The sequence below is a fragment of the Ciconia boyciana genome, chromosome 6 (assembly GCF_034638445.1).
Source record: "Ciconia boyciana chromosome 6, ASM3463844v1, whole genome shotgun sequence".
In the NCBI taxonomy this organism is placed as follows: domain Eukaryota; kingdom Metazoa; phylum Chordata; class Aves; order Ciconiiformes; family Ciconiidae; genus Ciconia; species Ciconia boyciana.
This window is the reverse complement of record NC_132939.1, coordinates 19,117,698-19,145,449: the sequence shown is the minus strand read 5'-3', so window position 1 is coordinate 19,145,449 and position 27,752 is coordinate 19,117,698. Positions and strand designations below refer to the sequence as shown.

The window sequence follows — 27,752 nt, the reverse complement described above, 5'->3', positions numbered from 1 at the left end:
GCACCCTGCAGTAAACATAATAAAAGTCATAAAAAATAATGAACTGGATTATATTTTAACGATAGATGTCTTGTTGCTCAGTGCCCACTTCCACATGTCTTATTTTTTCTAGTATTTTCCTCCTTTCTGTAAGAAATAAGATATCCTTATCAAGAGCTATTTGGCCTCATGGATTGAGCGATAAAACTACATGTCCTTGCTTCATTCTTTAATGAAGCATTATTTAATGACTGCCATTCATTTAACAAACCTGATGATTAGGTAATACACTTTGACATGTCTGGGTAATGCTATTCTTTCTCACATGAAAAAGTCTTAGAAAATGTGTTAAGGATGACATTTAAAGAGCCAGCTGCTTTAAACCTGCAAAGCTCCATTTGCTTGAGTAGAAATGCTGTTATTTATGCCAAGCAGGTAAACCTCTGGAGGTTACAGATCCGTGCACTCAGGGACAGACAGGGAAGACAGTGAGGCTCGCCAGAAGGCAATGCAGTCAGACACTCCAAAAGCAGGAAAAGAAACAACATTATAGCAGTGAGAAATTCAGTGTGAAGTAATAGAGCACCAGCCTCCATTTTCATGCTCATCTATTTGCCTTTTCATCAACTGAACACCTGATTAGATTCCCTAGAGTAATCTACATACCCAGCCTCCCACACATATCTCCTATCTCCCTCCCCCTTAGGAGGTTTGCCATGACAAGAGAAGATTGTTAATTTTAAGTACATTTTTTACTGCCTACAGCCTGATCTTGTGAGATGCTAGAGCATCTTGTTCAGGGTGCTGAGGATCCTTGATTCATACCTATTTTAACCCAGGTTAGTAGCACTTAACACCCTCTAAGAGGAGGGAAACCTTTATTGTGTCGTTTTACTCCAAAGCTGCCCCCTCTTCTTCAGTGGGCCTATTCCCCAGGTGTATGAGCACAGCTAGTTCTGCCAATTTTGGGGAGAAAAGCCAGTGCATGTGTACTATGTCTTGATTCTGTTCATTCCAGAAACAGGAGAGGCCACTGGCATCTATTCCATCTTATGCGACACCAGCAAAATTATTTAGTGAATTCTAGTGATTTACAAGCTGGAGCGTAGCCCAGGATATCAGTGAGTCTTCCCGAGCCAGTATTACTGGTGATAACCTTGCTGAAAAAAAAGAGCCTAGCTGGACTCTGGAGACTCCAGACCAAGTTTCCAAGCTGAACAGGAGAAAACCTCCCTATGTTCTGGGGCCCTTTTAACCTGTGCTTCTTAAGAAACCTATAAATGAAGGGCCAACAAAATCATTAATGAAAATACAAAAATGAAAAGCCATATTTTAACATGACAGACCTGCAATTAAATATGCACACTTTTTCCAGGCCCAGTTTGCATGTGTGACAGACACTGAGCCCCTCAAGTCCATATAGCCAACCCCAGTTCAGATTATGATACATACAAGCCTAAGACAACCAACCGTTTTAGATGGATAACCAGGTGCTAATTTACTAATGAGCATAGACCCTTTACATGCAGGGAGGTATTGCCCCAGCTCTCCAGGGGCTTGCCGAGTTGTTATGGTGTGTGTGAGACACATGAGCTAATTAGTATGTAATTTCCTTTCACACTCTAACCCTGGTTCCTTAACAACCCATTTAAATGAGAGGCTCTTTCTCTTCACTGCTCCCTATGCTAATCTCTGGCTCACTGGCTTAGTTACAGCTGCCTATGAATATTTAAGGGAGTGACGGTTTTCCAGCCCACTTTAATTGAGTGGGGGGCACTGGTTTACAAAATCGCAAGTGAATCTTTCTGTACTCTTATTTTTGGTTGCCTGCAGTAAGTAGAAGCAAATTATTATTTGCACAGCTGAGCTGTCTTCCAGTTGTCATCTTTCTACTGTGCATTAAATGGGCAGTGAGATGACAGTTGTGTGATTCATGGAGCACTTTGGAATGGGGAGTGAGTGCAAATTGCTGGACACTGCTGAGGTCAAGCTTTGTTCTTCATCCCCAAGGTCTAGACTTCAAATTAGTTTCCTAGTTTGCTCCTCTCTCTCCTAGTCTCTGCCCTTCCTCATTCTGCTTTAGTCTGAGTCTTTGCCGTGGGAAGTGAATCTACTAATAACTCTCTCCAGCTGTTTATTGCTTTGCTGGAAAGCTGATGTATAGTGATCCTTTTTGTAGCTGGCTCTCCTTGTCTGGAGAGGTTGTCTTCTTCTATTGAGTGGTGAATGTCCTCCAAAACAAGCGAAAGCCTATTGCTTGCCATACTGCAAACTGGACTTGTCATGGCATTATAAAGTATCCTGTGGAGGAAAAAAACTGCAGTCTCTTCGTGGCAGGGCTTTTCATTTCTGACATTTTCATGCTAAATTCTTCCCTACTAGAATATGGCTTATTTCAGTGGAATTTTCCCTGTGTTTAGGTTGGTCCAGCAATTCCTTGGCTGTATTTCATCGCTGACAGCATCTTCTCTCCCCTCAAAACCACACCTGTCAGAGTGCTACCTTCAACTTCTGGGTAGCGTCCCCCAATAACATTCATGTCCCTGCATTTTTCCTTTACCCTGTTTAACTTAAAAGGGAATGTCAACAAAGTGCATTGAGATGGTGAAACAATAAGCAAAATCAAACATTTGCTGATACGATCAGTGTGAAAACACAGAGCAGTTTCGTTTTATGATGAAACCACTGTCTGATGCTGAAAGGAACTGCAGAGTTGGACTGCTGTCAGTGGAAAGCCTGAACTGTGTTTTGCATGGTGTTGGTATCTTCTCTCTTAGTACTGAAAATTCATTCCTTTGTAGGATGGCCAGAGTTCACTCACATAGACACTCCAAATGGGACTAATGAATGGACAGTCTTTGTCCTGGCTCTCTGCGTAGGAGTGGATTTCTCTCACTGACAGATTGGAGGTCCAGTGAAACCTACAGCTTGCTTTAAAAAGCAAGATCCTGTGATCGTACTGTCAGCCCAACAGGACACCTTCAGAAAAGGAATTTTACAAGCCCTAGAACACTAAAGGAGTTGAAATTGAGTGGGAAGGAACTTAGATCCCTGTGTTAGCAGCATCTGCATATTGTCACAAGAAATTGAGAGATCCCTGGAGACAAACCAGAAATGTGTCCCCTGGCTTATTTGCATTTTATATATGCAGTATTAATTGGTATATTGGCTCAGTCAAAAGAGTTACCATTGCTCTTGATTCTTCGTTTTTGGTCACACATGCTGCCAGACTAACAGTATGTGGTCCGTCATTTTAACAGTTTCCGCTAAGTGAAACGTTGTTCTGGATGTTCTCTGACACTGTTTTCCACTTACTATTAGTAATAGTATCACATCTGGAGTGTTATCAAAACTTCCTTGTGTGTTTTTTAATATTTTTTCTAGCTGAGGGTATGTAAGAAATAGTGCTCAATATTCTAAACCATCTCTTTCTTTTCATCACATCAGGCTTGCCAAAAAATCCTGGTTCGGTAACTTCATCAACCTGGAGAAAGAAGAACAGATTTTTGTGGTCATTAAGGACAAACCACTAAGCTCCATTAAGGCTGATATTGTCCACGCTTTCCTCTCGGTAAGTCACCCCAGTTGGCTCTTGGAGGCATTGCTCACTGCTTGGTTCCAGGACTCCTTATGCCATATGTTACTGGGCAGGGTCTCTACTCCTTCAAATGCATCCTCTGTGGATTTAATTTACGTGGCCTGTTGATTTAGGTCTCCACTGGACTCCGTCTGAATTTCTAACTGTAGATAATACTCTCTAAGGTGAGAAAACATTTCAGCCTTCTTGGCAGGGTCTCCAGGTTGCCAGTGCTTCAAATATCATTGCAGTTAGAGCACACTGCTGGTGCGATACCAAGACAGTGATTTGCTGGTTTGTCAAACTAACCTTACAGTCACCATCTGGGCATCAGATTGGATCTCCCTCTGCTGGATATGCCCTCCACCACTTTAGTCAGACAAAAATCCTGTCTCACATCTGCATTTGTTACTTTAAATCTCCTCTTCAGTGCTGTATGGCAGAAAGGAGGGTAATTTCCTCTGGTGACCAGAGTATCAGTTGTTGCAGTTGCGGTTTATTTACAGTCTAGGAAAGCAGAGGGAAATTGTCATTTTCTCCTATAGCAAGCCCTTATTCTCACTATCTAGAAGTACCAATGAAGAAATGTCAGCACAGTAAAGTTAATTTGAGAGATTTTTCAATTCAAGGTAGTTGATGACATAATGAGACTTTTTTCGATAGAATTAATAGAATATTGTTTGTTGAATTGATACTGTTTTCCACAAAATACTGCACTCCTTTTTAGTCTCAATGATGCTGCAGTGAATTTCTTCCAAAAAAACAGCCATAATCCTTTTAATTGTGCAGGCATACAAGGAGCAAGTGCAGTATAGTAGCATGCATCAGACACTGGTATCCATCTCAGATTGGTTTGAAGCAGTCATGTTACAATATCAATTTCATGCATTTGGCCGTGCCCGTAGGTTTATATTATGGCATGGTGTGCACTACTGTCTATATTGGTGATCCTCACATGTGTGGGTTGAAGTGTGATGTAGTGATTTGTGTGAAACCCTATGAATTGTCTCTTAACAGCCAACTTCAAACATTCATGCATTTTCACAGCCTGCTAAGTAAGTCCGTAAGGTCAGCTTCTCAAAGAACTTATCTTCTTTTTTCCTCCTCAATTAGAGGCTAGATTTCCAAGTTATTTGTTGTTTGTTTTTTTTTTAATCTGGTCCTTTATGAAGCAATATGTAGAATGTGAGTATGTTAAATTTTGGCAGGAACTGTGAATGGTAACTGCTTGAAAATTAGGCAGTTATGAAATTCTACCACAGGTCTGAAGATACAGATATTGGATGATACCAGAAAGCTTCTCAAAGTTCTTTTACATATTGATAGGAGTTGTGGTTTGGGTAAGTTATTTGCAGGCATGCTTTCCTTGTGGATTCCTCCCAGGCACTTGTCTAAGTGTCTGCTCCATGTCCTGATGTCTATTTGATATCATAGAATCACCAAACAAGTGAGGTTGGAAAGGATTTCAGGAGGTCTCCTGCTCGAAACAGGATCAGCTATGAGATCAGACCAGGCTACTCAGGTGGTTTTTTATATCCAGTCTTATATCCCACTGACTTTTCTGCCCCCTCCCTTAATATCCGTTTTCAGTCAGCAAAAAGCATTTCTCAAAACTAGTAGAAGAGTAGGAAAAGAAAGACTGAGTGTATGAAGTTGTGCAATGTGTAAATTTATAAGCATGCAGGGTATTCTACCAATATTCAACCTTTAAATTTAGGTCAGTCCTGTAAGGAGCAGTGCATTCTTCTGCAGTGCCAAGCAACCTACACTCTTACTGATTTCACAAGAACACTCTGTACATTACAAATTCAAGTCCAGAAGCAAATCCAGCAAATTTTACCCACTCTGGAAATGTGTATTGTTCTAAATCAAATTTTGCAATTTTGTTCCCTTTGTGCTCTGGTTCTACTATCTCCTTCTACTGACCTGTTTCAGATTCCAAGCCTCAGTCACAGTGTCATCTCACAGACAAGTTTCCGTGCAGAATATAAGTCCACAGGAGGTCCTGCTGTCTTCCAGAAGCCAGTGAAGTTCCAGGTGGACATAACATACACAGAAGGGGGAGAGGCGCAGAAGGAGAACGGGATCTATTCTGTCACTTTCACACTCTTATCAGGTAACCATGGCAAAGCTGTAAAATGGGTGCAAGCTGGCTTTGTCCTTGCTGATATAGAGTCCTGCAAAGAGAGCTCTGCCAGGGGAAAGAATATCACTGTCTTGGCCTCAGGGGAAAATTCAGACAAGGCAAGGAGCACAAGGGGCAAGGAGGACATCCGGAACAAAAATGGTGTTGGTAGTGATGGAAATGCTGGGAGGGAAAGAGATTCCCAAAGAGGTGAAGTTGCCACCACCATGACTAGTGCTAAAATGGCTGCTCTGTGCATCAGATTTGAAGTATCTCCCTGTACTGTCTCCTCGTTTCACTCAATGGTCTCAGTGTCTCAGCTGGGCGCTGTGAGACCACTGGTTTCTTCCTTCTGACAGAAACATGCAATCACCCTTTTCTGCTGGGTGGCCACGTGCCCCCCACAGGGGTTAAAACAAACAAACAAAAAAACCCCCACTTTACAAAAGGAGCCCAGAAGCCTTCTTTCCCCCTGTTAAGTCCAGTGCCCCTATTAACGTGGGGACTGCATAATAGTTCTTCAAAGCCATGCCTTTGGCTGAAGGACAGACACACTGTCAGTACACTCCTGAGGACAAGACTGAAGGGAAGATGCTTGTGATCCTTCCCCTCCAGCCTGGCTTGTATGAGGATTCAGCTCCTGCTCCTCTCACAGCCATTTGTACCTCTTCTCTCCTCACAGGTCCAAGCCGTCGTTTTAAGAGGGTGGTAGAAACCATTCAGGCACAGTTGTTAAGCACACATGACCAGCCTTCAGTGCAGCAGTTATCAGGTAAGTAGTTTATACTGTTGAGCACCTTGCTTCAGCAGCGACAGGAAGGTGAAGTGCCTCTCAGTACCAGGAGGCTGAGGGAGGCCATCCCTCTGATTACAGCAAGAAATGAGCTCCATTCAGACAGAGCAGTAACTCCCCGCACCCACCCTACTCCTCCCTCTCTCATTCCCACTCCAGTGCTCCCAGCGCATTCCCCAGTTGAACAGCTTCTGCCCTCCTCCCGCCCAAAGAGCCATTTGCCCACTTCTCCATCAAAAGTTGCACCATCAGTAGATCTTCCAGATTTTCTCTGGCTCCAAAATCTCCCAGAATAGGGGCATGCTCTAGAAGATACCTGATTTTCAAACCCTTCAGGCATGCTTTAGAAACATCCAACTTCAGAGGGTCCCAGAACAAAGTTGAGAGCTACTTTTCACTTAGCCATTAACAGCAGCATTTTCAGATGGTCAGAAGGTGGCTAATATTTTCCAGTAGGGTGGTCAAATTCTACTGTGGTAGCACAAATCATATACTAAGGTTCTGCAGAAGCTATATTTTATCTATTTTTAAAGTAAATTTCAATTCCTCATGGTGGTAAAGAAAGCCTTATGTGTGTGACCCTGTGCAATGACATCAATCTGAATCTGCAGGCAGCCTGAATTGATAATATAGAAACTGGCCTCATCCCACCATTATGTAGCAAATGTTCACTCTGAACACTAGTGGTGACACACACACAAAAAAAATATCAATCTTAACTCTTCTATCCTTTAAAAGGACAGAACAAAGGAAGAAGGTGAAAATTGAAAACTTAAGGGACCTTAGCTATTGGGAGTGCTTCAAGGAAGGAAAAACGGGGAGAAGCAGAAAGAATGTACAGATACAGGGAAGAAATAGGAGCAAGGCAGAGAGCAGAGGCTGCAGGAAGAAGAAAAAGGCAGGAGGAGTGGGAAGAATTTTCCCATTGTATGATTGATTGATCATCCCATTGATGAAAAGGTAGTAACTATATATTATACATAAGAGCCAAATTCTATGCTTGACCTTTGTGTGAACCGGCCAAGACAAAAGTGGAGGAATGAAGTCAGCATTTCATCCTGCAGTTAAATCCCAGATGTCCTTGGCTCCTTGCACATATGGGTTACATCCTTCTGGTCTAACAGTGGCTTTAACAGCTGAAGAGAAAATAACTCCATCTAGAAGGGTGTATGCTCACTACTTGACAGAGAAGTATGCTCAGTTCAGGAAATACTATTTTCCACTTTGCTTTTGCCCTCCAGCAACTGCCTGACCTTCTGCATGCTGGATTGCAAGGGTGCCCAGCACATAGGTTATTCTGTTAGGAAACAGGAAAGGTGAGGATACTAGAACTAGGGTTGATTCAGGTTTTTGCTGTCTGGACTTTTGAAATTAAATAGAACTCAAGGAAGCAGCCAGAATTTTCTGCCAGCTCTTCCTCTTGAGAAATGCTGGGGCCAAGTAAGAGTGAGGGGAATTAGAAAAGCATCCTTTGAGTCTAGTTCATATTACCCCTGCTGTGTGAACAATGTTCAAGCATTCCTTGTTTCTTGGGAAAGAAGTGTACCCTTGCTTTTTGGTGAGGAAAAAGCTGATAAAAAAGTAAATAATGTGGTGATCTCTCTTAACTTCTTCACCCTAGTATGTACTAGCTACTGAGGCTCTCTAGAAAGACTTGGACCCTGTTGCACACTTGCAGGTGAAGCAGGATATCTCCCTAAGAAAGTCATATTATAGCAGGAATAAAAACCATTCATCTGACTAAGGCTCAGGGAGATGTTTAGGGCAAACGGTGCTGTGAGAAATGTATCTGACTTACAGTTTTGCTCTGGTTCTGGAATGGAGAAATCATATTGTACACACAGAATCTCTTTCTACTGCCTAAAGCTACATGAAAGCATGTTGTTCTAGCAGGGAAAACCCAGCCTGACCTTTAACGCCAGAGTGGAACAGATAACTCCACATGGAGCAAAACCAAAATGAATGGTCTCTTGAAACTTAAAAATGAGAATTCCCTCGGTCAGGGAGTTATCCAGGCAAGACAGCTCACGAGAGACAGGGTGCGAAACTATCCTGTATCATATCACCTGACCTGATCAGGAATATGCAAGTCTGTTGAAAAAGAGAGAAGTCATTCAACCTGAAAAATTTAGGTTGGAGCAGAGTACAAGGAAAAGAGAAAAGGAAGAGGAAAAATAAAGATTGTTACCAAGAAGAGACAACCTGTGCATCAAAGTGTAGGCCCTGTGGTTCACATCCCCAGCCAGCGAGAGAGTAAGGGGAAATAAAGGGATAAAGTGACAGCAAGAGTTCACATTCAGCACCTTGCTTAGCTGGGTGGCTGTGGTTGGGAAGATGTGTGCAAGAGCTTCCTAGAAATTGCCATGGAATTACTCAGCATTTCTTACTAGAAACAAGGCAAATTCTTCTCTGTTTCTCTTCTTATCCCATATTCCCAGCCCTGAACACCTCACAGGAATTGTGGTTGTTGGACTCCTAGTCAGGTTCATGGTTTGAGGATACCCTGTAGGCAGTCCACTGCTGCAACAGAACGAGCTCACAGTTCACTTTGACTCTCCTCCTCCATGGCTCTGAGGATACTGCTGGCTCTGACCAGCAATACTGGCCTAGCACTGGAGATTTTCCTAGCTCATTGTACACAGACATATCCTCTGTGCAGTTGTCTCCCCTGCCTTTTAGTTCAGATGCCATTACAGGTGGAATGATGAAAACCACCTGTGAAAGGTGCATGCATGTAAAGTGAGTCCTGCAGAAGGGGAAGATTCAGTGAACGCAGTATAAAGCAGGAGGGCAAGACCTAATAAGCATATGGGACTGATAGTCATTCTCTCTCCTGCCCCTCTTTGATCTGTTATGCAGCATGCCAGTCCACTAAGCCGGCTTGCCTGGGTTTCAGAACGCACTTTCCTCTTTCTCATTTCCTCCATCTCACAACAGTGTTTGTAAATGTCGTGTTGACCATGCATCTCTGTGTGTGTGTGTGTATGTGAGCCTGATATGTACCTGATTTAGGCAGATGTGTTTCTGCGTCACACTTGAGTACCTTATAATCTCTCTTCCCCCTGGATATACCCCCATTCACTTCCATTTTTCCTTCCGAAGACTGGCTGTGCTTATTTCTTCTGACAGACTCTGAAGCAGGAAAATAGCTTCCCTCCCTTACCTGAATAAGTGTGTAAATAAATGAAATCTATCCCAAAAGCTAATGTCATATTCTAAAATCCACTGTCCAGTTGGCCAAATTTAGTGCAACATATCAGCCTTCTACCTTAATGTTTCAGGACATTAAATCCTCTGTGGTATAACTGCTGAGACAATACCAGATCTACAGACTCATGACTGGCATAGAACAAGTAGCTAGGGATTGATTGTTCATTTTTTCTTCCCCATGAAAGAACTAGAGGCCATCATATGAAACTAGTGGAAGCCATGTACCAAAAAAATATTGGAAGGGGTGTCTTCATGTAATGTAAGACCTGTGGAACTCCTTTCTGAAGCAAGTTCTGAATGCGAGGAGCTCACAGATGGTCATCTTCCCCTGAGTACTCCTTACTCACAGGGAGGCTGGACAACTCCTTGGGAGAGAAATCTTCATGAGGATTGCTAAACAGAAAAACCACAGCAGGCTCAGGAAATCTCTGACCTGAAAGTGGTGATAGAGTGAGGTGGTGGTAGGAGGAAGTGGTCTGTATGCTTGGCCTGCTGTTACACTGCTGCATACCTATGTGTGACTGCTGATGGAGAGAGAACACTGGATGGTTTTGGTCTTTGGTCTGAACCAGAATAGCTGTCCGTGTATTCTTGTTACTGGTATCACAAAATACATTAAGCCCAGCGAGGCCACGAAAAGACAGTCCCTTTTGGATCAAGAGTGATTATCGCTGTCTATGAGAGCAGTGGGCTTTGTCTCTCATCCATGTATGGCTCCATCCAGGAGCCTTATACTCAGAATCTCTACTTAGGTAATCCCTGGGCAGACTGCCCTTTGGTGGGATAAAAGGGTCTCTCTCCATGGAAGAAAATATCTCAGATTTGTGCCTTTGTTTCAGCCCAATACTCTTTCCATTAAATCATAATCTGTTTTCCTCCAATGCCTTTGCACAAAAGAGTAATGGAAACAGCTGGTGAATAGGGACATGCAAAAGCCATCTGTGATCATTCACAGGGTATCAATTTTTATTTCCCTAATTTTTCTTGCCTCTTTGGGCTTTGGTTTTAAGTGTGGAGTAGTGCATATTCTTATTTTTTCCAATTTTCCCATGTTCTGGGCAATCAGCAATACTGAAATAGCCTTTAGAACTTCTTTGTAATAGGTTTTCTGTTTCTTTATTATATTTATTGGCTTCATGACAGATTTTAACCATTGGCATCTCAAAGTTCAAAGCATCTCAGTGGTACTGCTGGAAATGCCTTTCATCAGCATAAACAAGTGTTTAGAGACTTGTGTATCTAAACAAGTGTTTAGAAACAAGTGTATCCAGCTTCAAAATAGGGCAGTGTAAATTCTTGCTCATTGTGTGTATCTTCTGTATATGCACCCAAGCTCTCTTACTGTGCTAGTGTACCTCTCAAAACGCAAAAAGTGTTCATGTGACTTAAAAGACTTTGCTAGAGTATTGATCTGTGAATTCTGGGTGTTCATCTTCATGGCTTACAGGAGCTGTAGGTTGACTAATTTGCTAAAAAAAAAATTAGTTAAGAAACTTACGGTTTCCAAATGTGTGAAGGATTTTATCGTCAAGACAGAAAAGGGAGTAAGGAGCAAATGAAGTGCTTTGCAAGGTAAACTCCCAGCTGCAGACTCAAAGCAGGGCTACGCAAATGCCAGTTTGGAATTGGACTGCAAGTCATTTTTATCCAGGGCTTATCCAGGTCCCAGGTTTATCTTGTTTCCTGCATTCTTGTGCGATCCTTTATATCTTACTGCTCTTGTAGTGTCTGGGGCAATCACTTCATCTCGCTGTCATGGTTCCCACCTACAAAAGGTGCCATGTAATGCCTGGTTGGATTGCCAGAGCACTGTTTTTCTGCTAAACAGCTTTAGTATTATTACTGAAGAGACTTCATTAAAATTAACTGAGTAGTCCTGAAATAAAGCATGTAGAAAAAAGTCCAAGCTCTCCAGAGTTTTGGTAGGAGAACAGTGAATTTCAAATAAGCACCCAAACACTGGGGAATTCTAATCCAAATGATAACTGCCTTCATCCAGAGGAAGTGGTGGCTCCCTTGACATCATCTCCCTTAATGAAAATGTTTACTGGGGACTATGAGCATCTGGCAGGAGATGCTCCATGCTTTCTGGGATCTAGCCCTGGATTTGGAGATCTCAGAGGAGCAGCTGTTTGGGTGAGATTTCCTGGGCTGGGACAAGTCTCAGTCTCAGAGATATCAGAAGCATCACAAACCAGGCAGCTTGACTGTGAAATTTATGTAGGATAGAAACACAGAGATTAAAGAAAAAAGAAAATCAGGAAAGAAAATTCAACAGAACACTAGCATTTTTAATGGCTTCAGAGCTTGTTTGGCCTTTTGAAGGAAGGTCTTGTTTTAACCAAAGCATTTGCCATCTGTCAATGAACTGAACTGGGTGTCATTTATGAAAGAGTCTTGGTGAAATCCAAAGTGTGAGTGACTGCCAGCAATCTCTATGAAATAAGGAATTGCCTTATCCTCAGAAGGATTGAGATCTGACACTGCCACTATGCTTTAATTAAAAAATTAAACAGCACACGTTAAAAATGCAGTTACATGACCCATCAACGCTTCTTAGACATCTAAAGGCCTTTGGACCCTGGCTTTATTCACCTCACATAACACCTGGATCCCACAGTCACTGGGTTATGGATTATTATCCATGAACAGAAGCTGACTGCCAAGAATCTAAGGCTTTCTAATTAGAATGAAAATTCTACTTTAAAATGATGAAATATTTAATCATATAGAGTATTTTCTAAAGCAGATGTTACAATATGATGGAAATGAAAGAAGTACTAAAGTAATTATTAGAGAGGCTGAAGGCGTATTAACTCTGTTAGTCTTTCAAGCGATGAGCTACTCTTTCTGGTGTGCTCATGTTTGCTATGCATTAGGAATGGAGGAAAACCAACCCGATCGTGTCTTGGAAAGACATTAAAAATAAAAATACCTGTGCAGTTCCTGGGACTGGCCATGGCAATATAGAGAATGTGAATTACAGTTGTGCATAAAAGTTTTAAGAAAGACAAATTAGAGAGTTTATTAGTGTTCCTTTGGTATTTTTCTATGTTCTTATATTTCAAAAAAGGGTCTATGTTTTTCCCTATCCATCAAAACCAATTCTATAACCTGCAAATTTAGTTTTTTAGGAACAAAATGGGGTAGAGAGTCCAAGATGTTATGCTGTCAAAAAGCCTGTTACAATCCTTTTTTCCTGTTGTAGATCCGTCAGTTTGTATTCTAATCACACAATTAATGTATGTAGACCTGTTACACAGTTAGCTTTAAATTAAATACTAAAAAGAGCTATGCTGACTGCAAGTGACTTAGAAAAAAGACAGTATTCTGAAGTATTAACTTAAGGAGACATGATTATTTTTAATTTGTTAACAAGGAAACAGAAATACCAATTTCAGGAGGATCTTAGTAAACCAGACACAATGTTTACCTCCTCTGACATTATCCAAATACTACCTTTTTTGTTTCCAGACTGCTAGTTACTGTGTGGCCAGTCAGTCTGGATACACTTGAGGGGAAAATTCCAGGTGTTGGAGGTGGGAGTCAGAAACAATCTTTTGGTCATATTTGAGACTTTCCTTGCTCTTACGTGTTTTTTTCAAGCATATAAGTTCTGCTAAGGATTGGATCAATGCTCTGAGCTGTACCACTGTAGATCTGTATTATACTGCATTACAATAAAGTGTAGTTGACTCAGAAGGGGCTGGACAGGAACCACTAAAAGGCATGAGACAACAAACTTGTCCAAGTTATTAAAGAAAAAAAATGATACAAACTCGTGACTGTGACTTCTGGTCATTGGCTCAATCCGCAGCTGTAGGCACTTCTTAAACCTGTTAGGCATCTTCAGGGAGAAATATATTTTGGGAGCTTAATCTGCCTCACTCAGTCAGACTAGCCAAAGAATTTCAAAGGCAGGTAAACTCCTGGCCTCTCTGATACCTTGTTCCAGTTCTTGAATCTTCTCTTCTCCTTCACCTTCTTCCTTTTTCCCCTTTCTCTTTCAATCTTGTGCCTTTCTGAGAGTATGGGTATCATCTCCTATTGGCCTCTGCCAGCCTGCCTCTGACCTTGGGGATGGAGAGCATATAACTGCTGCTTAAATGCTTTGACCAGCGTCACTGGACCAAGCACCTGCCCTCTCTACTCCATGCTTTCCCAGATGATCTATGCAGCACAGGCCTGGCTGCATCAGAAAACATACATATCCATGCTCTTCCAGCATGGGTTCAGCTTACCCGAGCATATTCAGCACCCCTTCCCCCTTTTTTGAAATTACTTTTCTCAGTATTTAAAGGGAGGAATACCAATAAATTATCTTTCTCTCTCTCCTGCAGACTTTTCAGCAGATAGGGAGTAGCTAGAGCTTCCTAGCAGTTAGGGATTTTCAGCATATGTGTGCATGTTTCAGAGAAGCCTATTTCTTGAATACCCAAGTGTTCATCGAGAGGCCAGGCAAGAGGAGATCTGAGACTGAACTGAGTGCTTTAACTGTTAGCCACTTGCTCAGCAGCGAGCGCTCCACTTTGCCCAGCACTCATGGACGCAATGATTTAGATCCCAAATGCAAGGGAGTCCTGGCTGACAGCAGCAGATCTGGCTTGCCACCAGGTTCCACATGGAAGTGTCCAGCTGGGCTGGTCCTTTCTGCTTTAAAGCTGACATGTAGAGCTCCTTCTGCTTATCACACCTGAGTAAGAAGCATTCAGAGGCTGTAGCAATGGGAGCTATACACAAAGTGGAGAGTAATGTCTTAGGGCCAGATTCTGCCACCCTTTGCAGAAGTAATTTTATTGCCTGTGAATAGTGATGTTGAAAGCCAGAGGAGTAAGAGACTACACGTGAATGAGAGAGGCAGAGTTATGTTCAGAACTTGGACATTATCCTTTGGGTCTAAAAGATGTTTTTGAGCTGTGTAAGTCACCCTCTCATTCCATGTCCAATAGCACAGTGCTGCATTTCCTCCCTCTCTCCAGGTTTTTGATGTACATAGATCAGCTGGCTGGACATTTCCTGGCTGTTGCAGGCTAATTTGCAAAGCTGGCCAGGTGAAACAATGTATTCAAAGCTTTTAGTTTGCTAATGTGGTGGCAGAATATTTCCCACGTCTCATAAATACCTCTAGCTATGATAAAGAGGTGAGTGGAAGCAGTGGGACTGAAGCAGCGTCCGCTCTCAGTCACAGGGCCAGGTTGGCACTGGCATACAGTGGGTGGCAGAATTTGGCCTGGGTTGTGTAAAGACCAAGATGTGTGTATGTTTCCTGCTTCAGGTAATAATGTGCTAAGTTACTACTTTATGCCCAGAGGTATGGAAACTTTTTTTTACGTTTTTCCCTCCCTCCCTCCTCTTTCCATTCTATGATCCAGACACCACTAACTGTATGGAGTTGATGACTGGCAGACTTTCCAAATGTGGTAAGAACTTCCTTCCCTTCTGCCTTTTCTCCTTCCCCAGCCCCTGCTGAGCAACATAATAATGCACCGTCCTGTCCCTTCCACCTGTTCCCCTTCCCTATCCCTGCTCTCCCACGCTCTTTTCAAGACTACCCACTCCATAACAGCCCACTATGTCTTTCACTTACCTGGTGGACACAAGCATATACCCCTTATTCTGTTCCTCCCCATCCATGCACAGATGCAGGCTGCACCACAGCTTTCCCCTTCATAGCACAAGTGTGTGGTGTTGCACTTGAGATTCCCTCCCTCACTGTAACTCAGGCCAGTGATTTTCTTTTTCTTTCCTGTTTTTTTTCCTCTTTTGTTTACTTGCTGCCTTTGATTCATGATTCTTCAGTCCCTTTTCTGCAGTGAAGCTGAATGCTGTCCTGCTAGCTGCTGTCTCCCATGGTTTCCTGCTATTTATTGAGACAGGATTGCTATGTTATTTAATTCCCTTTTGCATCCACTCCCTTTTTCCCCAAATATCCTTGCGGTAAGACCCTTTTAAATCTTCCATAAGGCACACTGCATATCATCTGTCAGACACTTAGCTAGTGTAAATTGTCACAGTTCTAGTCTGGTCTTGGGGAATAATGTTGTGTCTCTAGCTGGAGGAGTAGTGAACCTACCGGAGATTCAGAATTTTGCTAGGAATGAGAAAGAAAAGAGTTTCCTGCAAAACTTGCAGCTCAAATTGCTTGGGGTTCCATGAATTTTGGTTAACTTGTCCCTTGCCTTCCCTCCCCCCTGTGCACACATGAACTGTATTCTTTCTTTCATTACCTGTGCCCCTACTGACTCCTCCAAATACAATAGTGGAAATATGCAAATACTATAAGAGAGGTTTTTGTCTTATTACTTGTATCTTGTACAGAAAGGTTCTGTACAAGAGAACTCTGTTCTCTTCAGATTTCCATTCTGGTATCTAGGTTGAATTCTATGAAAGGAAACACAAACTGTTGAGGAATTGATCACAGAGCTAGTACAGCTCTCCAGCTGGACCTGCAACTCCTGTGTCAGCTCTTTGTAAACTGAGGAAAGTTGTTCTGGAGTTGTTCTGGAGTCTGTAACAACAAAGGAAAGTTGTCAGGGTGGAGATAATATTAGGTTTATGCATGTGTGACTGAGGCAGAATTTGGCACGTTTCTTGTATTTCAGATGATCTCAAAGTTGCAGCTTTGCTGGTGGGAATTTTTCCTTTGCTCTGAAAGGAGCTCATGTGATTTCTTATTTGAGTTTTGTGGGTTACACAATTTCTGATCTCCTCACGAAGACTCATTTAAGTTGTAGGCAGACCTCCAACTTCCTGAAGGCATCAGACAGCAAATCCCTCTTCTCTCTCAAGACTTTGTTTCTTGCCTGGATCTGGCATTCACATCATACAAAAATATTGAAATGCTGATTCTACTGATTGCTTGCAAGTTAATTAAGCTATACAGATAACCAGCCAGTAGTCTGTGTTCTCTAGATAAAGATCATTACTGCTCACTCCCAGTTCAGGCAGGCCCTCCAGCTGTCACAGTGTCATCAAGCCAACAAGGGACAAAGAGGATAAGGTGAAGGCCAGCAGGGAGACTATTTTGTGGCAGCTACAGCACAGACAGAGCACATATATATATCCAGAGAAGAGAAAGGATGGGTTTTAGGGGTTTAACGGAGCTGCTTCCTTTAAATCATATTCCTGTTGGTGTGCTCAACACAACATAAGCAGTGGTGACTGCACCATGCTGAATTACAACCTCCTATTTGAGTGAAGAGCTATTTTGTGTGCAGGAGAGCTCACCCACCATTTAGACAGGGAAGCGAAAGGGAATAATGCCAGCATTTAGCCTATTATTGCCAAACTGTCCTCTATGACTTTGAGGACAGGGAACCCTCTGTGAAGTTTACACAATGTTCACCCAGTAACAACAAATAGTGTAAGAAAATCTATACGATGTAGTTTTTTGACCTCATCATTGTTTCATATTCTGAAAGTGAGCACAGGGGGTCATTTTTGCAAAAGAGTTAACACTGGAGCAGGAAGAGCTAATCAGATGCTTTATGCCTGGCTCAGCCATGTGAGAGCTGTGGTGGGAATGAGGAATATCTTTTCACCCACTATAAACCATTGAATGTTGTAATTAACAGCAAGGCAAATTTATTTAGTCCTTTAAATGTTACCTCATCTTCTGCTAGCAGTGGTCATCAATCTGAGAAGTGATTTTGCATATAGCCATTGGCACTGAAAAACAAGTTAATGTTGAACAGCAAGGGTATGTCATAGGAGCTGCCAATATCCAAATGACGTAACATCTGCTGTATCAACCCTACCTGTGCACACTAGAAAATGGCTGCCAACTCTTAATATTTCACAACAGAAGAAAATAATTTGACTCATAATGAAGTTGAAATGCACGTTGGGGTGGAATATTTTATTTTATGTTTCCACCCATTTGAGCAGGGGAATGGGCATTTCTATTGTCAGACAGGCTAAACTGGTTTCCATGAAGTCTTTCATATCTGTTCATAAGATTAAATTTACCTTGTAAAAATTAAAACCTTTATATTTAAAATGCAGCTGTAACCTGAAAACTGCCTGTAGGAGTGATACCTTCTTAACTTAGCTGATCTATTCCTTGTGTGTATTCAGAGCCAAATCAGTTTTGTGACAAATAAGCTTTACCACTTTATATGCTGCCATTAAGCCTTATATAATCAACACAGCTGTAAAAGAATGAGCCGGATTCTGTTTCTTTTGAGGCAGATTGAGAGAACTGTTTACTACCGTCTACTCTGGTATTTATGTCTATCTCACTGAAGAATAGGTTGTGTAATTGACAATGAGGTTCTAATAGGTTCTGCAGAGCCTTTACATTTAAAAAAAAAATCAAGATAATACACAAACTGGAAAGCCCTACAGCTTCAACCACAAAGCTAGGAATTAGAAAGCAAGTATCATTGTAGATTGAGCACATTGGATCTGGAGCCATTGATAAACACCACACAGAAGCCCACAGTGCCATTTCAGTAGTCCTTGTTCAAAAAAGAGTCTGTCTTTACAAACTTTTAATGATTTTAAATCATTTAAATAGTGAGCTGAGAATTTCTTTGGGTGGTTAACTCAGTAGTAAAGCTGGTGTATAGCCTTTGATAGCTTCCCTTCTCAGCCATCCCCAGTTTTTTGGAGTCCTTAGTAAGTCTGTTTCGCTAAGGTGCTGGCTGCTGGCAGAAAGCTCTGAAAAGCCTGCCTTATTCTTGACTTTACCTTCTGAGAAACACCAGGAAGCCTGTAAACTTTCCAGTCTCCACACTGTAGCTGTCTGGGGCTGAATTTTATTTCTAAGTAAGGCAATCTTTGCTTGTTGCTTTCCATCCCTCATGACTCTCAGGAAAGTCTTCAGTTACATCAGTGGCACTTCCATGGGACAGGGTGATGATAAGAGAAGGAAAAGGTTAGTACATAGAACTAGTGAAGCTCCAGTCAAATCATGCTATCGTGTTAGGCACTGCACAAACATACATTCCTGCAAAGTCCTAGACCATTACCCTGTGACAACAGGCTGACCAGAAGACCTCATGTTTATTCTTAAACATCCCGTCTCGCTGCTTACAATTCAAAACCTTGATTCCTGGCACCAGAGTTAAAAAGCTTTATGGATCCTTGTATATACCAGTGGCTATCACCAAAATGACCTGATCAAAGCAGAAGCACAGCAAATCCACTTGCCTTTCATATCTTTCCAATGTGTCTCACTCAAATCTCTTGCTTCCAGTGTTTAGGACTTGACATAGCTTCCTATTCAGAGCCATCTGACCTTGTCTGCCATGGCCAATCACGCTCTGTGCACACAGAGCAATTGCATTGCAGTAAAGGCTTCTCTTCATAGTTCCTTGCAATCACAGTTTGATTCATACAGATGCAAGCCCATGTCAATAGAATCCCAAGCTACTTGAGAAATTAGGAGACATTTTGTAGTTTAAAACCGGTTACATCATATTTGGGTTGCAATTGCAGCATGTAGCTTTGTGAGTGCTAATTTAGAGACTGTTGGTGTTACTAGCAGCAGCAGCAAATGCCTGGATTTGGTGCTCTTGGAAATGATCCTGATCTATATTGGCATTAATTAGAGTAATCCTGCTTCTCACGAAGTAGCTATTTGATGGAAGAGGAGGTCGGTGATTTGCGTTCATAAAGTCATAACTGATGGCAGAAACACTGCTGCTGAAAACATGCAGAAGACTGATGCTGAAAACTGCAGAAAAAAAATGTAGGCTGCCCTCCCGGCTGAAAGGCTCTTCTCACCACTATTACACTGTGAGGTAGTCAGAACAATATTTTTTTATTAGCATTTCTGAAAAATGTGCTGCCTACTGGTCTGATATGGCTGATTCTTCTGTCTAAATTGTGACCCAAATGAGAGATAAAAGGAAGAAGACCCACCTGAAAGATCACATACTCATTCATAATAGGTGGATCACAATAAGTAAGATAAGTCAGAATTTCCAAACTGTTCAAGCCAGGTTTCCCAGTTATCCTTGCCCATTCTACTAGTACCCTTTGCTGTCCAAATGGATGGCTGACTCCCCCCACGTTGTAGTCATATCTCTTCATTCTAGTGTTGTATTGGGGAGACATTTCTTTTCCAGTTCATGACTCATGTTTTTGCACTGTAGAAGAAGGCAGCAACAAAAATGGCAACTTAGCACTAAAGATGAATCCAGATGTATTGAACTATTGGTACATGTCAGATCCTGTTTTGACAGCCATGGCTAGATTTTTACTGTCCAATACAGATCTTTTCCTCTTTCTCTGTAATAATATCTAATGCAGAAAACTCAGCTATCTCTCTCTTAATTAAGATCACAGTACTTTATTTATGGCAGACAGTGCTTCAGGATACTCCATGTGAATAATCTGCTTGCTGTACTAAGCTAAATTGGAGATGGCCTCCCCGGAAGATTAAATCATATTTTGAAGGGATTGATTCAGAGGAAATGAGGAGGCAATATTTCACCAGCATACACAGGTCGTTTCTCTCCTTAGGAACAGGTCAGAGAACTTAAAACCCATAAGATCATATTTGAACATCCATCTGGCAGGAAAGGACAAAATCATAAGTGCCAATACATTTCTGACATTTTTATAGACAAAAAATTGGAATGAAGCAGCAGAAGTCTCTAAGAGAATGGGTAGCAGCAATACTATCATCTGCTGTGGCTTTACAAGTATAGGTCATCAGCTTCCCCTCTCAGCACACACTTGTGCAGGCAGATCTTTGTAAAAGGACAGGCAGATACAAAGAATTATTGGGCCGAGTCCTTTACCAGCCAATTTGCCAGAACAGCGTGATTCCACAACAGAATCTGGCATCTCTTCATCCCACCATTATCCTTGCCTGCTCTTTCAGTGCCACCAGCTGTCCAAATGAAGGTATGATTCCCTCCTCGCCATCATCATGTCTCCTTTTTTGAATGTTACGTGGTGCTGCTGGATTGGCCAGAGCTATTCATCACTAATGGACATGTTTGTTTTCTAATGAATTACTCATGCCTTAGCTCTGCAGAAGGTAGCAGCAAGGAAATATGCCTCATCTATTTGGGTCTTTGCTGCCTGTGTTCACCATTCCCTAATTCATTACCCAAGAGCTACCTGTCTCAGTTATATTGTCTGTGACAGGAGAGGCTGAACTGGATCTCAGCTTCTCTGTGTGTGTATGAGAGAGAGAGAGAAAATGTGCAAGACAGAGGTAGAATGGCCATCTGGATGCATCTGGCTAGTCACAAATATTGGGCCACCCTCCTGCAGAGGAGATGGGATGTTTTAGGGTAGTAAGAACAAGGATGGGTTACAGAGCATTTAAATGTCAGGTTGGTTGTTCAGATCTGCCCAGGTGTGTAGCAATTTAGAAATTGTAGAAAGTTCCCATCTTCTGCTGCTAGCATGGACACCTGTGCTAACAGTGTGTGATAATCTGAGTAGTTCCTACTAGCAGTCTCTTTCCGCAACCACTGTTTTCAGCTGGCATTTTTACTGGCAGAGCCTAAGGACTCTGGAAGATAAGCTCTGTTCTTACCTTTGGAAGTCACCTTTCCCAGTTGCAATTCAGGTGTTCTGCTAAGAAACTGGAGTTGTTCTGTGGACTGTCTGTCTCCATTTTCTAGTCCTAAACTGAAATGAAATCCAAACAACTGTCCCATTAGGTAACTAATTGAGGAAAAAAATAAATGGGAAAACTTGTTCTGGTCAATCTGTTATGACAATTTATAAATGCTGTAAAAACCACATCCATGTCTCTTGAAGTGCTTTCCTGACTTCCTATATTTTTGGACAAGTACCAGTCTTGGTATTTCTGCAGTTTCTTCAGCTCACTTCAGGTGGCCTAGAATGGGTTCATAGACTAGGAGGAAGTTCTGTGTGGTGGCCTCCAGCAAGACATTGCAATGGCCTTTCTGTCATGCTTCTCCAGTCTAGAGGGAAGCCTCATACATCCAACCATTAAATAAGCAAAAAATTATTTCTGTAGCCTTCTTCAGTACTCGGTGAGCTCATTGAGGCATCTCTCTGATTTGTATTTGTACAATGCCTAGGCTAGGGGCATTTTATTCTGGAGGAAGACCCCTACATGATATTACAACTAAACAAAGAGGAATAGGCCACTTTTACCTTTCTGTCATCCCTTTCACTGCATATACTCTTGAGGTGGGTTCTATATTTTAAGTCTTCTGTTTTCGAAGGCAGAAGGGACTCTGCCAGAGGAAACCAAGCAAACAGGCAAAACATGCCTAGTCTTAACAAAGAGGGCTAGAACTCTGTCAAAGTAGCAAAATGGGTTTGAAAAGGAAATGGATTATCACCCATCAAGAGAGTTTTTCAATGCTTTATGTGAAAGGAGTTGGATTTCTGTTACATGATTCACTGAAACCACAGCTGCTATCAAAACACAGAGCAAGCTAGAGATTAAAAAGACAAGGGGTTAAAGAGAAAGGAATGAGTATAGGAAGAAACCTCAGTAGCAGAGGCAGGCAGAAGACAGTCAGAAAGGATGTGAAAGTAACAAGGGAAGGAATATGGGAAGTCAGGTTGACAAAGGGTGTCTCTGTTTCCAGTGGAGACCTGTCTTTTCCCATTCACTTTCTCCCAAAGCCTAAGCTAAAAATGCAGAAACCCAAAATTTCTGAGGCTATACAGAAAGGAAAGGCAGAGGATAATCCCACAGATGGCATATTTGTTTTTTGCAACTTTGTGTTCAGCACCACAAGGATTAGTGCATTAAAAATATGTAGACTTGAGAGAGATGGTTTCACAGGAGAAGGAAGTGCCTCAGGGTTTGCTTCCATTAAGTCAATGGGAATGTTGCTGTTGCTTCAATGAAAACAGGACCGAGTCCTTATCTGACCGTCTTAATATGTTGCAAAACAGCAGGCTCTAATCAGTGACTGAAGCCTCCAGGCTTGTCCTGAAGCTGCTTGTTCACCACCTCCTGTTTACTTTCCATGGAGGACTCTGAGGGTCTCTGCAAGGTCAGGGCAGAGTTTTTGCAAGGTCAGAGCAGGGTCTTTGCAAGGTGCATCCTTTCCTGGTGTCACTTCTGGTGCCTGGAGTGAGTCACCTCATTTTCTCTTTCCTCTCTTACCCCCGTGCTCCATTTCCACTTTGCTTCTCAAACCTGTGACTCCACTGGGGGCTAGGTCAACATCAGACAGACTTCCTAAGAACAGCAGATGAAATACTGAGGATTGTGAGGGTTGATACAAGACACCTGCCCAGCCTCCTTTTACATTTTTGTGTCTATCTCCAGCCCTGTTTCTTCCTTTTAGTGCCTGTTGTATTGAAATGTATTCACAGTTTTGACTTCTTTCGTGATATTTGGCTGTGACAGTGCTGCACGCAGGTGCCACAAACCAGTGCCTTCTCCATAAATATATTTCTCTAGCAACCCTTTAATACATGACCCTTTCATAAGCTTCAGTGCTTGTTTTCAAACCCATTCCCCTTCCCCATCTTGCAGCATACAGCTCCTTGGTCTAACTCAAAAATGCACATATCCATCTCCTCCTAATAGATGTAAACCTAATGCCCTGAACCTCCCCTCCTGCCTCTGATCCTTCTCATGGTTTCTCACCCTTGTTACCCTTCACATCTTCTTTGCTCTGTGTTGATGAACATTTGCTCTCAAGGGGAAAGAAGACCTTAGTTACAGATGCATGAAGCATCAGGGAAGTTTTGAAGAATCAGTGAGCCAAACCTTCATCCCTGTCCAGAGGAAATGGGATGTCGTCTCACTTTCTGAAATAAGAGAGGCAGGCTTTTTGAGGCCCCCAGATGGACTTACAGGTGTAAGAGCCTATCACACATTTTGCACTGAATGCTAGGAGTGGAAGATTGCTGAAAAAGCTATTCTAATCCATCGTCACCTGCATTTTAAAGTCTTGTTTTACTGGATGTATAAGCCCAAAGGGAACTGAGAACTAAGGGGAGCAACACCACGCACCATTTTCATGCTTCCAGCATAGCTGACCCATGTTTACATATCTCCAGAGGAAAATGTGAGGACTCTTTGCCTATCCAAAGACCAATATCTAGACCAGCCCAAGAGTGGGCTAACGAGCTGTCATGTAGACAACATCAATACAGTGATTGTCTCTATTGCTTGGTGTAGGATCAGTTCTTTCTTGACTGCAGGATAGGAGAGCATTATTACCTAGTACTTAATTACAAGTCCAGATACTACAAAAAGCAAAGGAAGGAAAGGGTTAGTGAAATGGCCTATTTTATTTTTCAGTAGCTCTCTTTAAACATCCCTAGGGATTTCTTACCTCCCATTAAAATTTTACCTGAAAATGCTGATTGTAAGGAATCCAGTAGTGATACAGGCAAAGAAAAGCAGACTGTTAAATACTTTTGCTGCAATAAATCTCCAGGCACTTGAAAGCCAGTAGGGCATGGGGAGAAGAGAGGGTGGATGAAACAGGGGCTGCATATTTTAATAGGATTATTAAAAATCCTGTGTCAGGACTCAGCAAATACAAGATATATAAACATAATTTAAAAATGTTTTATTGCTCCATTCTTGCAAGTTGTACTTTTGTCTACTGTTCCTGTCTACATGAAAACAAAAAACTTCCCCAATTCCTGCAGAGCCCTGCTTACTCTGCCCTCTTCTTTCCCTCTAAGCTTGTTGAATAAACTGCTCAGATTAATAACTAGAGATATTCCCCTCCCCTTTTCTCCCAACCTAGCAGTCTTTCCCTCTCCAGCATTTTTTTCAGTGCTCTTTTTCATTCTCTCTGCTGACTCCATTTGCTTATGAAGATGAGGGGTCCAGAGCCACATAAGAACCAGATCTGCCCACATTCCTGCATTCAAGGCTGAGTGTTTGCTTTCTTTTTTTCTTTCTTTTCACTGAAACAGAGTATCCACCTAAAAGAAGTAGAAATAAGTCTGAGCAGATAGAAATGAGACAGAGCAGAGCACACACCCACAAACCTAAAACAGTTTTAGGGAGGCGTAGGGAAATCTCTGAAATAGAAGTCATAGATGTGGAACAGATATCCCCCTTCCAAAGCATTTGCATGTATGTGGAAGGGAGCAGGTGGAGCTCACGGAGGTCTGACCCTGAAACGACTGAGAGTTTGATAGCACTTCTCTTCTTAGCCAGAAATTGAGATATGTGCTTTGCCTGGCTGTTTGTTTGGGCCCATCTCTAAGGCTTCAGTTAGTTAGGTGAATGATGCCCTTCCAGAAACTAACAGCCATTTGCTTGTGGCATTGGTGTAACTGAATGCACAGACAGAACCAGGGACAGCAGTTAACCACAAAGCAGCACATAGAGGAAGACAAGGAATGAATGATTAATAAGACTGAGATCCTTCACTGCTATATGCCAGCCATTTTATTTTTCTCAATGCCTGTTAACATGCAGAGGAAAGCAGCAACTACCTTGTTAGCATGGGGCAGGGAAAAAAGAGTAACATATTCAGTTTTGCAGGGCACAAATACTATGTATTTCCTCTTTCTTTGTATAAGAGCAGTTGATATACGTCTAGAATTTTCCATTAGAGAATAAGAAAGCACTCAACAAGCTCTTCAGACAAGTTACCGCGCACAGAAAGTACTTGCCTGCTATAGTAACTGGTTTGCTTATGTTTGTAATGAAAGTGAAGGGAAGTATAATATTACCAAGGCACCAGTGTCCACCAACTGTGGATAAATGGCAATCTCCACTTTGAAGAAACCCCTTTGCTCCTGACGGTGTTCCCATCTTGGGGACGAAAGGTTCCACTCTTCACAGCATACCACAGCACTGGAAGGCAGATACTAGGACCCCATTTGCTTTTGGGAGCTGGAGAATGGAATTACTTAGGTGGGATATAAATTATTTGAATTTGTTAGAATAATGGAGCCAACAATCACAATATTGAGAAAAGCATCATGGGGTTTTAATGATCACAAACAGGCATCACCTCCATGGTGTATGTTAGATAAAAAACACCGTCAATATCCATGTTCAGAGAAACCCCTCCTATGTCTGATCAGGATTAATCCCCCAATCCAAGAGAATTAAAAGGGACTAGAAATGCCCCAAAAAGGCTACCTTTCCAGTAGTAGCTGGTCCCTTTCCCTCAGTAGCGCCCCAGAGCCTTTCCTCAGGTATGGCTGTCCACACGTCCTCTGACACAGGACTAGATTAACAGCATACAACCCTGCTGCCTGAAGGTCCAAATGGCATGAAAGATTGTAATCATGTGCACAGTGCCCAACCCATGTTAATACTGCAACCTGCTCTAGTGGCTGGCTTAATGAGATACCTGTGATACTAGCACGCAACCCTATACCCCTCTCTGGCTCCTAACTCCACTGGAGTGAATGTCAGTGTCATGGAGGCTGGATTGTAGAGAGAACATAAATTCAGGACAATGAAGAAGTTCTTGACCCCAATAGGTCCCAGAAATAGTCAGATGTATAACAGCCTGCTTCCACAATGCATTCAGCATCTTCATTTTCAGGTACCTGTTGTAAGAAGGATCTGAAGGTGCTTAGAAGCTTGCAAGTACAAGCCACAAACCATACATGCAGGTGGCAATACTCATGTCAGCCATAGCTCATTTTTCAAATGTTTCCCTTGGAGCACTCGGGTGCTTCAGGCTTAGTGACTGACAGGTGAGCAAGGAGATACTCAGAAAGAAATAAAATGCAAGCAAAGAAAGCCTAATGCCTGGTGTAAGCCAGAGAGCTTAGCAAGGCTGCAAAGCAAAGCATCAATTGGCGACGACATACAAATACCCCATATTTGTAACAGCAGCAGTAAGATGGGATTTGCCTGTATCCAGCATTACATTCACTGATGTTTCAGCGTGGAGTGGCCAAGTGAGTCCAAGTAATAGACTGAACTATTTCAGCCACACGGTACTGTGTCCTCCTGCTAGGTGAGAAAGCAATGCTCCCCCACTCAGGAGAAAACTAGGACTTTCCCCCTAGGTGCTTTATGCTCCCAGCCTCTTTATTTCTGTAGGTGTCCCATCCTAAACACTCTTCCTCTTCCTGCTCATTGTCTTCATACCCCACACACCCCCACGCACGTGGCTCTGGATCTCCTCATCATGTTCTTCTCGTTAAAAACCCCATTGTTCATTTGTTTGTTTGTTCTCTCTCTTTCTCTCCTCTTTTTGTCTCTCCCTCTTTTTTTTCCTTTTCTTTCTTTCTTTCTTTCTCTTTCTTTCTTTCTTTTTCTTTTCTTTCTTTCTTTCTTTTTTTGTCTCCTCTGTTTTGTGTACCCAGGCAGCCCATTGAGTAACTTCTTTGACGTAATTAAACAACTTTTTTCAGACGAGAAGAACGGGCAGGTGAGCCATCCCCCCGGCACGCCAACCAAGCATAGCGCAAACAGCAAGCGGAGCGATTCCGGTTCTAATGACTATGGGTCTAGAGGAGACAATAAGTACCCTGCTGGCAAAGACAAGGCAAAGATGGTCTCATCAGTCGGCCTACAAGACCAACCTTAAATAAACACATTAAAAAATAAATAACTTAGAAAAAACAAAAACAAAAAAGCAAGAAAGAATGAAAGAATATTCCTTAGCAAGCTAGCCTCTAAACTAGAAGGATGTATATACCTTGCCACAACAGTACAAAACTGTCTATAGACAAATTTTGTATGAAGGAATGACTGTATATATATACATATATATATTTATATATGATATATAATATATATCTCAGAAACAAACACAAAAACAAACGAATGAAAGAATGAAAAGAAAAGAAAGAAAAGAAAAGGTAGCACAGATGACAAACCCAGTTCACCAGATCTTGGGTTGTGGTTTTTTCAATCGGTTTTTTTTTCCTCCCTTTTTTTGAATGTTTTGCTTTTTTCCTCCTTCCTGATTTTTTGGGTTTTTTATTATTATTATTTTGTTTTGTTTTGTTTTGTTTTATTTCTTGTTCTGTTCATGCTCTCTCTGTGTTTCTGACGACACCACTTGTTTCCGCTCTGCTACCAGGAATTATCCCGAAAAGTTAACATGTCAGCCACGGCTTCACCTTCTGTGCTCTGCGGACACTTGTTGACGGAAGGCAACCGATGTAGACTGTCCAAGGACCAGTCCTGTTTGAGGTTCCCAGCCTCCCCTCTCCCTTCAGGA

General features: G+C 42.1%; 1 protein-coding gene across 1 annotated transcript in view; it reads left to right on the top strand.

The window, feature by feature from the left end:
* The window catches only part of BRSK2 (BR serine/threonine kinase 2), a 325,682-nt gene extending 298,569 nt beyond the window's left edge, over positions 1 to 27,113 (top strand). The window contains exons 16-19 of the mRNA XM_072864668.1: positions 3,427 to 3,550; positions 5,492 to 5,672; positions 6,364 to 6,453; positions 26,938 to 27,113. Of these exons, the coding sequence (XP_072720769.1) occupies positions 3,427 to 3,550; positions 5,492 to 5,672; positions 6,364 to 6,453; positions 26,938 to 27,113 (571 nt within the window). The remainder of the gene's footprint in view (positions 1 to 3,426; positions 3,551 to 5,491; positions 5,673 to 6,363; positions 6,454 to 26,937) is intronic.
* Positions 27,114 to 27,752: the final 639 nt, after the last annotated feature.